This window comes from Protopterus annectens, chromosome 9.part0 (genome assembly GCF_019279795.1).
Source record: "Protopterus annectens isolate FY-2018-M chromosome 9.part0, PAN1.0, whole genome shotgun sequence".
Lineage (NCBI taxonomy): Eukaryota > Metazoa > Chordata > Ceratodontiformes > Protopteridae > Protopterus > Protopterus annectens.
In genome coordinates, this window is record NC_056743.1 from 1780576932 (window position 1) to 1780593187 (window position 16256).

At 34.4% G+C, this 16256-nt stretch overlaps 1 protein-coding gene across 1 annotated transcript; it reads left to right on the plus strand.

Annotated features, from left to right (window-relative positions):
- Window positions 1-15081: 15081 nt before the first annotated feature.
- Window positions 15082-16053, plus strand: LOC122810791 (olfactory receptor 6N1-like). Its single transcript, XM_044082351.1, has one exon. The coding sequence runs from the start codon at window positions 15082-15084 to the stop codon at window positions 16051-16053; it is 972 nt and encodes a 323-aa protein (XP_043938286.1).
- The last annotated feature ends 203 nt before the right edge of the window (window positions 16054-16256 follow it).

Genomic DNA, 16256 nt, shown 5'->3' on the forward strand with positions numbered 1-16256 from the left:
ATTGTGTACAAATCTACTAGTGTCAAGTGTCTGATATAAAGAAAATAACTCTTTTTACTCTATTAAATAACATAACCCATGGTCATCATTCTGGATACACATAGGCCTCCAACTGCATTATTTCCATTCCAACTCAAATAATTATCAATTCTTAACATTATGTGTGGTGCAAACCTCTTCTTTCTCAAATAATAAGCATATAGTTGGTCCATGACTGCTGAGAACTGAGTTTAACATGTGCAATCATGGCACAATGCATTTCTAAAGGCAAGTTAAGCTCCAAAATGTTTGTATGGAACCTTTTGATTCATTCAGTAACACACTATAGGGCTATCAATATTCAGGTCATGCATGAAAGTTCAACCACTTCAAAGTCATGTGAGAAGACTTCACAGGCAGAAATTAAGTTACATATCACTACACTTTATGGTACAGGATCATACAGGAGGCATACTAACCATTTCAGTAAGGCAGCTGAAAATGGCCACACTAATGATACATTATTTTAAATGGTGTGCATTGTGATGACACTCCACCACTAGGCCAGTAATCAAGGAGCCTCAATCCTCACCACTGGCTCCTGTGGGGAACATTCACTGGGAGGATAACAGGTACATACCAGTAGTTCCAGATGCAGCTCTCTGCATCAAGTACAATCAAGCACAATTTCCCTTAAGAGCACACAGGGAACACAGTCAGTCTAGGGCTGGTTCCTCTCTATTTCTACAGATCTCCAATAAGACTCCCCACTGGTACAGCTATAGAGTTGAGTCCAAGCCAAGTCCTCCAACACTCTCTCTGTCTAACCTGTGCTTTGTGTCCCTGCCCAAGTAGCTAAAACACACACCTTTTGAGGTTTGATTTGCACACACTCTCACACACACACACACACACACACACACACACACACACACACACACACACACACACACACACACTCCTGGGAAAGGCTGGCTATGCTCCCTCTTGCCCAGACTATAAGGTAGTTATCACTGCCACCAGAACCCCTCAACAGCTACTGTAAGTCCCTTAACAAAGGCTGACTAATTTTACTGAGTAAAATTAATTAATGCAAAAGGTAGTTTGACCAAGAGCAAGGTTATTAGGAGTGCCCACATATTGTCACCAAATAAATATGCAAATGCTCTCAAAACTTAAATAGCTCTACAAAGATCAGCCACAATGAAATGTTTAAATATATTTAATACTAAATAATAAAAGAACAAGCCAATACTAAATATCAATTTGCAGTGACATCTGAGTTCAAAATTACAGGGAATATTTAAAATAACATTGTAGGACAGACTTGTGCAAATAAAGAAAAACAATATCTAAACTAAGCTTCACTATATTCCTGATTGAATATAAGATAATTACTATTCCCTACTTACTTAACAGAGCAAGGCAGATGATGTGGTGAATGGTCCTTCCTGTTTTCAGGCCCAAGACAGAATATAGAATATTCAGCCTCACTAAGAGACATCTCAAAATAATATCTAAAATATTACTTCTGGGATAGCTTGCAGAATGACATCACTTCTGGTCATCTGACTTCTAGTTACAATGAAACCACAATTGCTGGAAGCTGGCAGTATTTAACACCTACCTGTACAAATGCACACACAAGGGATGTTGCTCAGATCTGTGGCAGGTGCTGGAAGTAATAAAACAATGTCATACCTCCACTCTTCCAGAGTAGTGATTAGTTCACTCCAAAGACAATACAGAAAGCTTCCTAGTACAGACTTTGTGTCTCTGGCTGGATTCACTTTATAATCTCGAAATACTCAAATATCGAATTTCAGTATCTCGGCACTATAAAGCTGAAAACTCACAAACCCAAAACAAAACCATGAAATTCAAAACCATGAACGTTACCAAACACTACACCACACATACAAACACAAATACACCTAACTACCGACACTACAACAAAACAAACACACCCACCCACCCTTCCTATAAGCAGAGGGGTAAGACCCCTGCACCCCCACAACCCTGCTACATATATATATATATATATATATATATATATATATATATATATATATATATATACTAACTCCAAGGGTGCACTAAACACCAAAAGACAGAAAACCCACCACCACACATTCTACACCCCCCTTGCACAAACACACATCACATACATAAAAATACCATCACTCTCAGCACTGACACACTCACACATTTACCTACCTACCCTAACCCACACCTAAAACTCCCCAACAGACTCTCAAACACACACACCCGCCCCAAAACCCTTAAAAAACATAACACTTACCTAACACGTCATCAGAACTGCGAGTTAGACATTTCCAGGTTCGATATTCCTTTAGTTTCGAGCAACTGCAGATTCAACAGTTGTTTCAGGCAATCGTATCAGACAAGACTTTGGTCTCGAGATACTGAAATTTGACATTTCAGTATTTCGAGATTCCAAAGTGTTTCCATCTGGCTGCATTGAAACCTGTGAGATAACTTCTTTATGGCTTAGCCCATCAAATGATTAATTTTCAGATATATTTTATAGTTTGCTGGACTGAGGTTAACCTCCCATTTTCCAGTTTCCTCTATTAAAATGTACATTTAAACAGTTACAAGAATACATGTGCTTTCTTGTTCTCTCTGGTAGAGCACACTGTGTATATATTTCAAACACTAGGACTTTACAAATACCTTTTCAATGCAAACATCTGTACAAATCAATTTAGTATACGCATGGCATACAGTTCTAATACATTTGTAACACAAGCTTCTTGTACAAATCAGTTTGATATTCACAAATGACATATAATTATTTACAAAATTCCACCTAGCTGTACTGTCAGTACCGCCTATTGTCACATGCATATCCTTTATACTTTTGTAATTTCTTGTATTTTCTCCTGACTTTTACAGTAAGGTAATCCATCTAAGGCTGCACTTATTCAGATCTAAACTGAAATATGCTTTCCATCAATATAATGGGATTTTGCTTTTGCTTTCTGAATTATTTTTTGTGCAGAAGTGAACTTTTTGCTGTCTGTATTGATGAGGCATTATCACACATGTACTATGCTGATTTTTTAGACTAAAACTAAGAAAAAAGTTCAAAATTGTGATGCGACTCATATTTTGCTAAATTTAGTTTATATGTAAGCCTTTTGCTATAATTTGCCCAACATGAGAAATATATTAATTTCTTCACAGTTTTATTTTTATTTTCATGAAAGGTTGTAACCTCTAGCAGTCATTTTACAAATTCTTCTGACGGCAACATTGCCATCCTAAAAAGAGCCTTAGTAAGAAATTTATTTTTAAGTAATTGGCTTCTGACAGACTGATACAGAACATGGCATGCAAAACAATTCCAGTTTGCAATAATAGAGGAAATATAACCATTCAGGATATCAGACACTCAGATGGGAGGCTATCCTAAAAAATGTAAAGGTTAGCTAAGTGGACGATAATTAAACATACCAGAAGCTTGCTTCCTTCCTATTTCTCCATGACAAAGTAATGGTTTGGTTCAGCATAATTCAATATTTTTGTATACAAATGAGAGAAAATGATGACTAGACTCTTCAGTGCAGTTCTGACATCTGAATAGTCAGAAGTGGCTGAACAGCTAAAGACATAGGAAAGTATTATGTATGGTCAAGCAATCATATAAAAACAGATTAGTGTATACACATGTTTGTTTCATATAAATAATTATTATCAGGATATCTAGGACAAATTTTATATATGTCCCAGCAATGCATTCTCATGGCATTGACCTTGCCTTAAATTATTGCATTAGATGTGTTAGCCCACTGTTACTTCCCTGTTGAAGTATTATGATGTGTAGTATTAGTCACATGAGGGAGTGGTGAATGACAGCCGTAGTTCACATGTGTGTGTTTGTGTGATGTGACAGTCCCAGGGAGGAATCTGATGGGAAAAGTGCAGCAGCTTGCAATGAAGGAAATAAACATGGACTATACTCTCTCACTCTTCATGTATGTGCATCTATATCTATAGCTATATCTATTTTCTAGCGGCTCCTTCTTTGATTAGAAGGCAGAACACAGCACAACAGGATATGGGTAACTTGAATTCGCAGTTTGTCGAATTTGAGAAGACATTAAAATCTTTTAAATCTCTACAAATGGATAACGCATTTTTGGAACGTTCATTGGAATTGGGCCAAGTGCCCAAGGGCTTATGAGCATTTAAGTTACCACACGGTTTTGTTGAAGGTACTGACATTTTTGAAGAATTGTTACAGATTTTTGACAGAACTGGGTTAGAACTTTTGAGACTTATACGTAACAACACTGAGAAACTTAATGACATGAACAAGAAATTGTGTTTATTAGATAGAAGTATTAGACAAGACCTTTTGTTCGAACATAATAAGTTCAGATTGGAAGAGATCTATAGAGATATGGATAGATTTATTAACAAAGGTCTTGATATTAACAACCATAAAATAGAAAGGGACACTTCAGATTATAAAAATAAAAAGGTGTATGTTCACTTTAAGGAATACAAAAACATGAAATACTACACTAAAACACCAGGGGTAAACGGTCACAATATTAACAACCCCATTACTATGGATGAGCAATCTCACAGAGTTAATAATAACCTTCACATAAATAGTTACAATGAATCACATCCAGTTTTTTTAGAACAACCTGTTCTGAGGAGGTCAGAAAGGTTGAGAGAACGACAGGGGAATTACATTCATCAACAACACCCAAGTCACAATCGACCTTTTCACAGAATCAACTCATGGCACAGATAGATCAACTTAACATCACTGTGTACAGTGTTGATATTTCTGATGAACATAGACCTCAAACAGTTGTTGACAATATTAATTTTTTTGAAGAATTTTTTGTAGATACATCACAAAATATTGTTGACACTACTAAGATTAGTAGTTTAGGGTTGGAAATTATGACCTCTTCTGAATGTTTCATTACATTGTACAATGGTTTTAACTTATACAATTTTACTGATCAACCATTTGGTAAAGAATATTTATCCCTTTTTAGTAAAGGATTTACTTTTGTGCCCACCTTTAATTTAGATATAGGGAATGTGTTGGTAAATCTCAAAATTTATACTAGACTGTTAAACTTGAAAATGTTTTTTCACAATATAGGTACTCCTACTGTAGATTCAAGAGGTATTACTATTCAGCGTTCTAGCACTTATATACCCCCCACAAATCATATGATACAGGTATTCGAGAAACTATGTGAGAGTCAGATTAGAAGGATTCTAACCAGTAAGACTAACAATAAAAAATACAATTTGACATCAGCTGAGAGATTTTGTCTCAAGGAACTCACAGTTACTGACAAATACAGAATTATGAAACCTGATAAAGGTGGTGGGGTTGTCATTATGTTCAGTAATGACTACTACAATAGGATGAATACGCTATTGGAAGACATTGATACCTATGACAAAGTTAGTAAACATGAGATAAATAGAGCATACACAAAAATTGATTGGCTGTTATATGAATATCTTATGGATGCGAGGGTAGATAAAGAAGTTTTTAATTATATTTCTGTAGAATTTCCCATTATTCCATCCATATTTGGGATCCCCAAAATTCACAAAAATTTACAAAATCCCCCTTTCAGACCTATTGTGTCAGCCAGGGGATCAAAGACAGAAGCTTTAACCGCATATGTAGATTTTAAATGCAAAAATTTATTGAATTCATTGCCCTATATTCTAAGAGATTCTTGGCATTGTTTAGAATCCATTAGACTATTTGCAATGAACTTTGACTTCAATTCCCCATTTATTATGGCAACTGTAGATGTTGTCAACTTATTTACAGTTATACCTCATCGGGAAGGTTTAGAAATGTTTGAAGCCTGTTTAAACAAACATAGAACAATGAATAGTATCGAGAACCGACTACTCACTGAAATGCTTGAATTAGTATTGGAAAATAATTTTTTATATTTTAATGAAGAATACTATAGGCAAAAAACAGGAGTAGCAATGGGGGCCAGGTGTGCCCCCATCTATGCAAACCTAGTGTTGGCACAGTGGGAATCTGACTATATTTTCAACAGTAGACATTGGGACAAGGTATTGTTGTATTTACAATATTTGGATGACATTCTTATATTTTGGGGTGGTACCAAAAATGAGTTTATTGAATTCACAGAATTTTTAGGTCAAACTACCAGTTTTCTTAAATTCACTAATCATATTTTTTCTAACAATTGTGAATTTTTAGATATTGTTCTGTCGGTGATCAATAATCATTTTGAGTCCAGTATATTTAGGAAGGCAACATATTCCAACTCCTTTTTGCATTTTGACAGCTGCCATCCAGTCCATCAAAAAAGAAATTTAGTAAAAGGGCAGATGGTTCAGCTGTCGAGAATTATTAGTGAGGATACATTATTTCTAAAGGAGTTGGAAAATTTGCTTAATATGTTCCTTGCTAGGGGATATCCATTTGAATTTGTCCATAAAATTAGTAAAGAAATTACAGCCAAAAGATCTGTGTTTTACAAACCTATTATTAGATATGGTTTACCTAATACAGTTGAACCAAATTCAGCTGCGACGAGACATGACACCCTTATAATTCCCTATAACGATACATCATATAAGATAGTTAATATAGTTCAGGAAACATGGTTCAGTATTATTGAGAATGATGCTGAACTTGTAGGTATTTTGGGTGCTAAACCGAAGACAACTTATAGTAGAGGAAAAAACTTAAAAAATCTCTTTGAAAACAGCAATAAAACAGATGTTTTTAACAAATCTAAGATGAACAGATGTGGGGCATGTCATATATGTAGATATATAAATGACAGTCCTTATATTACAATTGCTAATTTTGGAAAGACCATTCGATGTCCTGGCCATTGCAACTGTAATTCATCTATGGTTGTTTATGCCGCGTCTTGTACAGCTTGCCAAGCATTTTATATAGGCAAAACCATTAGGAAGTTAAGACAATGCATTATGGAACACTTGAGAGATATTAAAAAACATAAAAAAACAAGTGCTCTATACAACCACAGTATAAAATGTGTGAATTTCAAAAGATTTCTTTTCTTTGTCATAGACAGAGTCCCACATAATATACATAAAGGGGGAGATGAGAAAGCAATGCTTGAAGCAAAAGAATGTTTATGGCAACTCAGGTTAAACGCTAGCAATTGGCCAGGCATCAATGAGTTTATTTCCATCTCTAGTATACTCAAATTGAAATCACATTTTATATGAAAAAAAAAAAAATTTATGGCATATAAAAAAAAAAATTATGTCATAATATATTAGTTTTTTCTGTCTAAGTTTTTAACTAAATTTAAATAAAATTTTAATTTCAATGAAATTACAAAAATTACATTTAATCATTACATTAATATTACACAGTATTGTTATAAATGTATGCATTGACTATGTAGCTATGTATTTATATGTAATATTTCATCATCACCCCACAATTGGTGGATATTGTTCTATTTATGGTTTTTCAACAGTATGCAACCTTTTTACATTTGATTGCTACATATATCTGTTAGCCTGTTTTTTCAGAGTTTTTTTCTAGAGTGTTTTGAACATTATTGATAATTACTTCCTCTTGATGTCAATTAAATTCAATCAATTATTTAATTATTCACTTAAACAATAGTATTTAAGGGATGGACTGAGATCAATGTTTTGTACTCTGAAGATGCCCGTTAACACTGTGGGAGAAAGCGCTTAGTACTACAGTGGAGTGTTTTCCTTGATGGTCCATTTTTTATTGTTTCATTTTATTCTACAATAAATCTTTTTTACCAGGATCCAAGGTTTGCTGGAATTACTTTGCTTACTAGTGTTGAAAATAAAATACAATTAGTCATGTAAACAATGTGGCAATTTTCTAAGTTCCAGTGCACTTTTAATTGAACAGTAGTAGTTTAGTCCAGGTGTCCTAAAAGAGTTCAGCTTTAATTGCCAAATGAGTTCATGTTTCTCCAAAATATTCGGGATGTCTCCTTCAAGATCACCCATGTCTATGCGGTCTAGGATCTGGAACTTAAAACCTGTGTGCCTTTTATGAAGAGAAAGGTGTTTGGCTAGTGCGTTATTTTTACATCCAGAGCAGATTTCTGACAGATGACATGAAATCCTATGCTTGAGTTTATTTACAGTCTTGCCCACATAGAATGCATCACATTCATTGCACTGTGCCCTGTAAATTACTTTTGTAGTGTTACAGTCACCCCTTGCATTGGTTTTAATGATCTTCTTTAAATAAGGGCAATAAAAACTATTACCTTGCTGTATCAATATGCAAAATGTACAATTAGTTTCACATCTTTTAGTGCTTTTCTCATATGGTCTAGGTTTACATTCAACAAAACTTCTAATGTTCCTGACCTTCCTATAAACAAATGATGGGGCTTCACCTAAGATGTTAATCAAAAAAGGTTTTTTGTGACAATGTCTCAGTTTTCTTCAATAATATTTTTGATACTGTGATAATTCAAAGTGTATGTCAGGATGCAGCTATTTTTGCATTTATTATTCTCTGTGGAATTACTTAACACCAGCTCGAATGTCACACTGATGGGGGAAGGGATGTGAATTTAACATGTGTATCAATAACACTTTGTTTTACAACACAATAAACCACTCCCATTCCTGATAAAATGTATATATATATTTAGAAAGCTTGTGAGGAAATTATTTCTCTATTTTTGTTTTACTTGGATTGCTTGTCTGTGGACTTAATAAAGGATTTTCGACTGGAAACAGACTGCCTGCCTTGCTTGGATTACTTTCGAATACTTAGTAATGCTGTACAATTATATATTTTTCATTATTATTTTTTGTTTTATTTTGACTTAAGATGAGTTTAAGTTTAAGTTCACTACTTCTACTACTATTGTCTGATCTGATTAATATACAGTTAACTAGAAATATATGGACTGAAAATCTTCCACACAGAGAAGTTTCTTACACTGTAACAATATTGTCTACAACCTCCACATGATCTAGTTCCTATATTTGTTCCATTTTATATTCTAACTTGTGTTCTAAAAGGCTCTTGATGTTGTACCCCGTTTTGTTCACAAACTTGGGACCTTCACCCAACTTTTTATATATTTCCTGACTGGTTTTAAAATACTCCAGTTCTTATGCATTATCTCCCCAAGTTCCTTGGTCAAATAGTTATACTCTAACACACATACCTTTTTGTATTTATTAATTCCTTTGCTTATTAGCATACTGTTTTTTTCTAGTCGTACACTTAACAAAGGGAGATAATCTGTACCCCATTTGTTGCATACATCTGAAATAATTTCCTTGACAAGTTCCTTGATATCCTCTCTCCTCAAACATAATTTGTATTTTATTTAACTCTTTTTCCAGATCATTGTAATGGGAAGTCATTCTTGCTAACCTCTCTGTATGTGCTTTCGCTATACTTTTTCTTTTGCACTGATTACTCCCAAAATGTAAGTATGTATTGCAGAATGCATCTTTTCTATGTATTCGGGATCTAAATCTATCCACATCTCTAATTATTTGTACATCCAAGTAACTAATACTTGTAGAAGAAAAATTATAAGCGAGCTCAAGAAATCAGTGGTAGCATTTAGATATTCCACAAATTCAGAAATCTCATCCTGTGTGCCCTTCCATAGAATAAAAATATCATCCAAACATCTGGAATATAGTTGAATTTTATTCCAGTAAGGGCTTTGGAAGATGTTGTTGGACTCCCATCCGAAAAGTAGAATATTGGAGTAGACAGGGACACATGCTGCCCCATCGCTACACCTAGAATCTGCTGATAATACTCTCCTTCAAAGAAAATGAAATAGATTTCTAGTACTAAACTCATTATTTCACTAATTAAAATAATTTTATTTTGATCTAATTTTGAAAAAGTAAAAAGAGGTTCTTCAAAAAATTCCAACTCCTCTTTCTTTGGAATTACTGTAAATAAGTCCTTAACATCTATAGTGAGGAACATCAAGTTATCTTACCATTTATCCTCTTTCAATGTCCCTAGGAATTCCCAGGAATCCTTCATCAAATGTTCTCTTTCATTCACTACATGTTTCACCCAGGAATCCACAAGTGCTGCTAAAGGGTAAGTTTTGAACCCCCCGCTGCCACAATAGGCCAAAAGGTGGCTTTTCAATATTTTTATGTATTTTAGGGATTCCAAAAAAATTGGAATAATTGGGTCTCTCACATATAAAAAATCATATATTTCTTGTTCTATTCTATTAGTTAATAAATATTCCTTTAAATAAGAATTGATCCGAGCATAGGAGATGTTGATCTGATTTTTAGATACTGTAACATAAGTCTCTTCATTAAACAGTAAATTTTGCATTTTGTTTGAGTAGTCAGTAGATTTATATAACACCACTCCACAACCCTTGTCGGGGGTCATTATCCTAATAGTCTCATCCTTTCTCAAATCCATTAATAAGTTAAATTCATCTTTAGTTAAATTCCAATTAATTTTCCTAGTTTTATTCCTCTCATAGGACTCATATAGTTCTTCCAACACTGTTTTTTCAAATATGTCAATTAAAGGATGGAGGGGTGGGTTGTACACACTGTTCTTATGTGGAATATCTCTATTATTTGTTTGATTATGAATATTGCCTGAAAATAAAAGATCAAAATTTAATTTTCTAGTATACAATTTTAATTCCGTGATACTATCTACCATGTTGGCTTTAAATTGAGGTAAAAATGTTATCACCTTAGAAAACAATTTAAAGTGGGTTTCTGTAATAAACTGTTCTGTGTAATTATAAATAGTAAACCCATCCATTGTATTAACTATTGACTGTCTATCAGTTGTAAATGTTAATCCTTTCTCCATTGTTTGTTCTTTCTCATCATTGTGGGTTAATAATAATAAAATCCCCTTGTTCATCTGTCTCTGCGCTGTTCTTCCTGAGCGATAAATTACTGGAAAATCCCGATCCTGAATTTCTCTATTACCATTGTCTTCCCCATAATTGTATTCTTCCTCATAACCCTGTACTTCTTTCCGAGATGTGTTCCTATTATCTTTATAAAGAGAGTTTTTTTGAATATATGATATTTTATGTTGGATAAACATTCTTTTCCTTATATTGTTTGCCGTCCCTTTCCTTCTATCAACCCTGTCAAAAATTTTGAAGTACAGTTCTATATAATGTGGAAATAACAAATCATTTGTAATATTGTTATCAAGTTGTTCCACCTCTTTTAAAATACTGTCTCTTTGTTTTTCATACAGAAATTTTTTCTAATTATGTTATTGCCAGCCTCATCAAAAATACTACAAAATTCATTCAAAATTGTCTCGTAATTAATTCCAAAAGGAAACTTATATATTCGCAACCCTTGTGGAACTATCTGTACCTTCAAACATTCATTAAGATAAGAAATATCAACTTGTAAAGATTTTAATTTAAACAATCTCTTTTCAAAAAAATATATCATGTCTTTCAGAGAGAATAATCCTGCCATTTTTTCACCATCAGTCTCCAAAACTCTACTACATTCTATACCGGGTTGCCCCATTTCGGAGAACTCATACTTCCTATTAATTAATGAGATATAATGTTTATTACGTGAAACCTTTTGAGCACCCCTCGATGAATGCCCCTTTTGTCCATTTTGGTCATTAAAAATACTGTTCATATTGTTACATGAATTACCAAAACTGGAGGCAATATCATTACTATCAAAAGTTGTTTTACTAATTCCCAGTCTCTCACCAAAAAGTCTAAAAAAATTTTTGGTGGAACACCCCGCCCTGTAAAAATCATTATTCACAATGTTTGTTAACTGACTAGCTCCCGGTCTCACCAGGTCTTGACAAACATATGAATTTACAGTACCTTGGTTTGTTGTTGTGTTGTTACTCCTTTTTCCTGGTAAATTACTGTTCTTTATCTGGTGTTGCCCCCAAAAAATGTCAGTTCCATCAGAAAGACGCCGGCTCTTAGGAACAGCACCATTGCATTCCACCTTTTTCATCCGTATACTATTAACTGCAGTTTCGCAAGTTTTGTATACTCCTGTCTCACCATTGGTTGATTCTGTTGCATTCATGCCATTCGGCTCCTTACCCATTTCGGAGTGCATACAATCTTTGGTAGTTGACTTTAAATTGCTAGTAAGGCTGGAAAATGCACTTACCATCGCTGTAATTCACCTTTCAGTTGGAAGATATCGAGTTTCAATTGGTTCAGCTTGGAATTCTCCTCGGGTTCACCCTCCAAAAAATTATTTTGCCCAGTAGTTTCCCCACTCTGCTCTGTCTTGGTCTCCATATCACACAGCCCAAATTAGGGTGAAAAAAATGTACCAAAAGCACAAATCACCCAAAATACGAAGACTTGTAAAACAAATAAAGCAGGCTGTGCTAAAAACAAGGGATTTTATTCTTGAAAAACAGAATTAAGCGCTTTTGGCTGTAACAATACAGCCTTCATCAGAATTCATTTTCCAGACATTAACATCCTACTTTTATAAAAACTTTTGACCAGTCACAATCCTGACACAATTAACTTCTTGATGTTACATTCCTTAAACTATTCATTCACTCTTAAAGTTATATAAAACATTAAATCCACATCCTACTACTATTATTAAAAACAATATGTTACAAAAATATTTAAAACATTTTCTGTTGTGCATGCTTTTACTACATTATGTTTATTAATTTATATTTTATTTGCCCTCTCCTGTAATACTGGGACTATAGAAATACTATCATTTAAATCAGGGGGAAACATGGCTGCTGTTCTAAATTGCCATTGAGTTTCTTTTTTCTTTAACAGATTTTTCCAGTCACCTCCCCTGGGGTTTTGTTTAACTTGCTCTACTATCCCAAATGTAAACTTAATAAAATGAGGACATATTTTAGAATGTTTATATAATGCACTTGTAATTTTTTCCATTTTGATGTCGTTTACATGTTCATACACTCTATTCTTTAGAGCCCGCTCTGTTTTTCAAAATAAAATCCTGAACAGGAATTACAAAGTGCTAAATAAACAACTCATTTACTCAGACAATTTCCTTTAACAAATTCTATTCTACTTTTCATTCTGTTGTCCAAGACTACAACATTTTCTTTGTGTATGTAACAACATTGTCTATAACTTCCACATGATCTAGTTCCTATATTTGTTCCAATTTTATATTCTAACTTGTGTTCTAAAAGGCTCTTGATGTTGTACCCCATTTTGTTCACAAACTTGTGACCTTCACCCAACTTTTTATATATCTCCTGATTGGTTTTAAAAATACTCCAATTATTATGCATTATCTCCCTAAGTTCCTTGGTCAAATAGTTATACACTAACACACATACCTTTTTGTATTTATCAATTCCTTTGCTTATTACCATATTGTTTTTTTTCTAGTCCCACACCTGTGAATGAATAGTTTAAGGAATGTAACATCAAGAAGTTAATTGTGTCAGGGTTGTGATTGGTCAAAAGTTTTTATAAAAGTAGGATGTTAATGTCTGGAAAATGAATTCTGATGAAGGCTGTATCGTTACAGCCAAAAGTGCTTAATTCTCTTTTCCAATAATAAAATCCCTTGTTTTTAGCACAGCCTGCTTTATTTGTTTTACAAGTCTTCATATTATGGGTGATTTGTGCTTTTGGTACATTCCAGTCCATGTTGTATCAATTAGAGCTATGTCATCAGCAAAGTCCAAGTCACATAACTTGTTGTCAATGACCCATTCCAGTCCCACTGAGTATCTGTGTAATGCTTTCCACATGACCCAATTAATTACTATTGCAAAAAGGGAGATAGTATACATCCCTGTTGTACCACCACAAACAGTCACTGTAATCATTATTAATTCTTACTATGGATTTGTTATCTTGATAGAGACTCTAAAATAGTGTAATGAATTTTGGAGGAATCTCGTATTCTGCCAAGATGTGTCATAATGATAATCTATGTATGCAGTCAAAGGTTTTTTTGAAGTCCACAAAGTTGATAATGATTGGTTTCTTCCAAACTGTTGCTTTTTCTGCAATCTAACGTAGTGTAAATATCTGGTCAGTGCAGGACTGACATGATCTAAATTCAGCCTGTTCCTGTCTGAGTCTGTCATCAACTTCTCCTTTCAGTCTATTCAGTAATACACTGGTGAAAACATTGCCTGGGACTGGCAACAGTGTGATTCCATGCCAATCCATGCAGTTTTAAGACCTCCCTTTTTTGGTAGAGGAATCGTGATGCCATTTTTCCACTCATTGGGTACCTTTTCTTGAGTCCATATGTTGTTCAAGAGACTTGTGAAATATTCCACTGAAGACATAGCATGCTTTGGCAACTGTAATTGTATCTTTCTGTTCCAGGACCTTTTCCATTCTTTAGTTTATCTATGGCTTCCTTTACTTCATTATCACTAATGGCTGCCAAGTTCACATCCAGAAACATTGTTGACACTTGGGCATTGTTGCCAACGTCATGCAGATCATATGGTGTGGGACAGTTTAGCACAGAATCAGAATGTTCTTGCTATCTCTTTAATTGTTCCTCTTGGGTTTTTGCAGTTTTTTCATTTGCTAATCTAATAGATGGTCTCTGTTTATTCTCATCCAGAAGTTCTTTGGCAACACGATATAATGCCCTGGAATTTCCAGTCACTAACTTTGTTTCTGCCCCTGTTGTGAGTTTCTCAACCCATAACCTTTTGTTATTCTTCCAACTTCATTTGCCTGCATTGTTAGTCTGAGCCAATCACTTGACCAGACAGTGCTCCTGGGTTGCCACTGAAAAAGGACACCTGTATCTTGTGATCTTATCTAGTAAACAAATGTATATAAAATATACACTCTTATATGCCTTTGTATATATATATATATATATATATATATATATATATATATATAAATAATACAGTGCACTTCAACATTATGTAAGAAAGGCACCGTTATTTTTTCAGTTAATATTGACTACCTCATGCAAACCTAGAAATAGTTGATAGGTTTGATCTTCAAAAGCATAGAAGTGCAAAATTACGTTTTAACTTTTTGCTTTTTTGTTTTAAAAACAGTGTGGCACAGGTGACAGCAAAAAATGGCAGCCATGAAAGAATTCAATCAGACTGCAGCCCATGTTTCGTACTTCATTATCTCTGGATTTCCAGAACTCCAGGACTGGCCATCCCAGACCATCCTCTTCTCTGTGTTTCTTCTGATATACATTGCAACGCTTTTGGAAAATATCATGTTTGTGGTAATTATCAAGCTAGATGAAAATCTGCATTCCCCCATGTATGCTTTCATCTTCCAGCTGGCTCTCCTGGACCTATCCATTCCTTCAGTAACTGTACCTGAAATGCTGCACTATTTATTGACTAAAGACAATGCCATAGGATTTGTTGCTTGTATTTTCCAAATGTCTCTATTCAGAATATTCAATACCACAGAGGGACTGATTTTGACTGTTATGGCATATGACCGATACCAAGCTATATGCAACCCACTTCATTATCATTCAGTAATGACCATCAAGTATGCTTCCTGGTTGTCCATCTACTGTTGGACTGCTGCTGTTGCAACTGTAGTTCCTTCAGTTTATTTAACTCTTGTTACTCCTTTATGTGGCCGCAATGTGATTTTAAATTTTTATTGTGATTACTCATCCATTACTGCACTAGCCTGTGGTGATACAAGGTTCCATTCAGCTATTAGTTTGTCATTGGGTCTGATTTCCATGTTTACCATATTAGGCTTTGTTACTTTTTCATATGCCCAAATCCTTCTGCAAGTACTAGGTATTGCTTCCCCTGAAGACCGTTGGAAAGCCTTTTCAACTTGTGCCAGCCATCTATTTGTCATCTCTGTATTCATGTTGGTTACTGTATTTGTTGCTATCTGTTCTAGAATATTAAATATTTCAGACAATGCAGTTATAATGGCAGCTGTGGTACAGAATATTCTTCCACCACTGGCCAATCCCATAATTTACTGTCTAAAAACAAAGGAGATCAGAAGAAGTTTAGTGAAACTTGTAAAAAGAAGTGTAATTGGATCCCATGGCCGTTAAGCTTAATATTACTACTGCTATTTAATCTTCTTCGGCTTTTGGCTTTTCCTGGTTAAGGATCGCCACAGTGTAATTGGTCACATGAACATTTATGACCACATGATCATTAAGCTGAGTGTAGAACCACTGCTTCATGAAACTTGTAATTAGAAGTAAAGTGAATCACATGATCATTAAAATGAATATCATCATCATCAACCCTC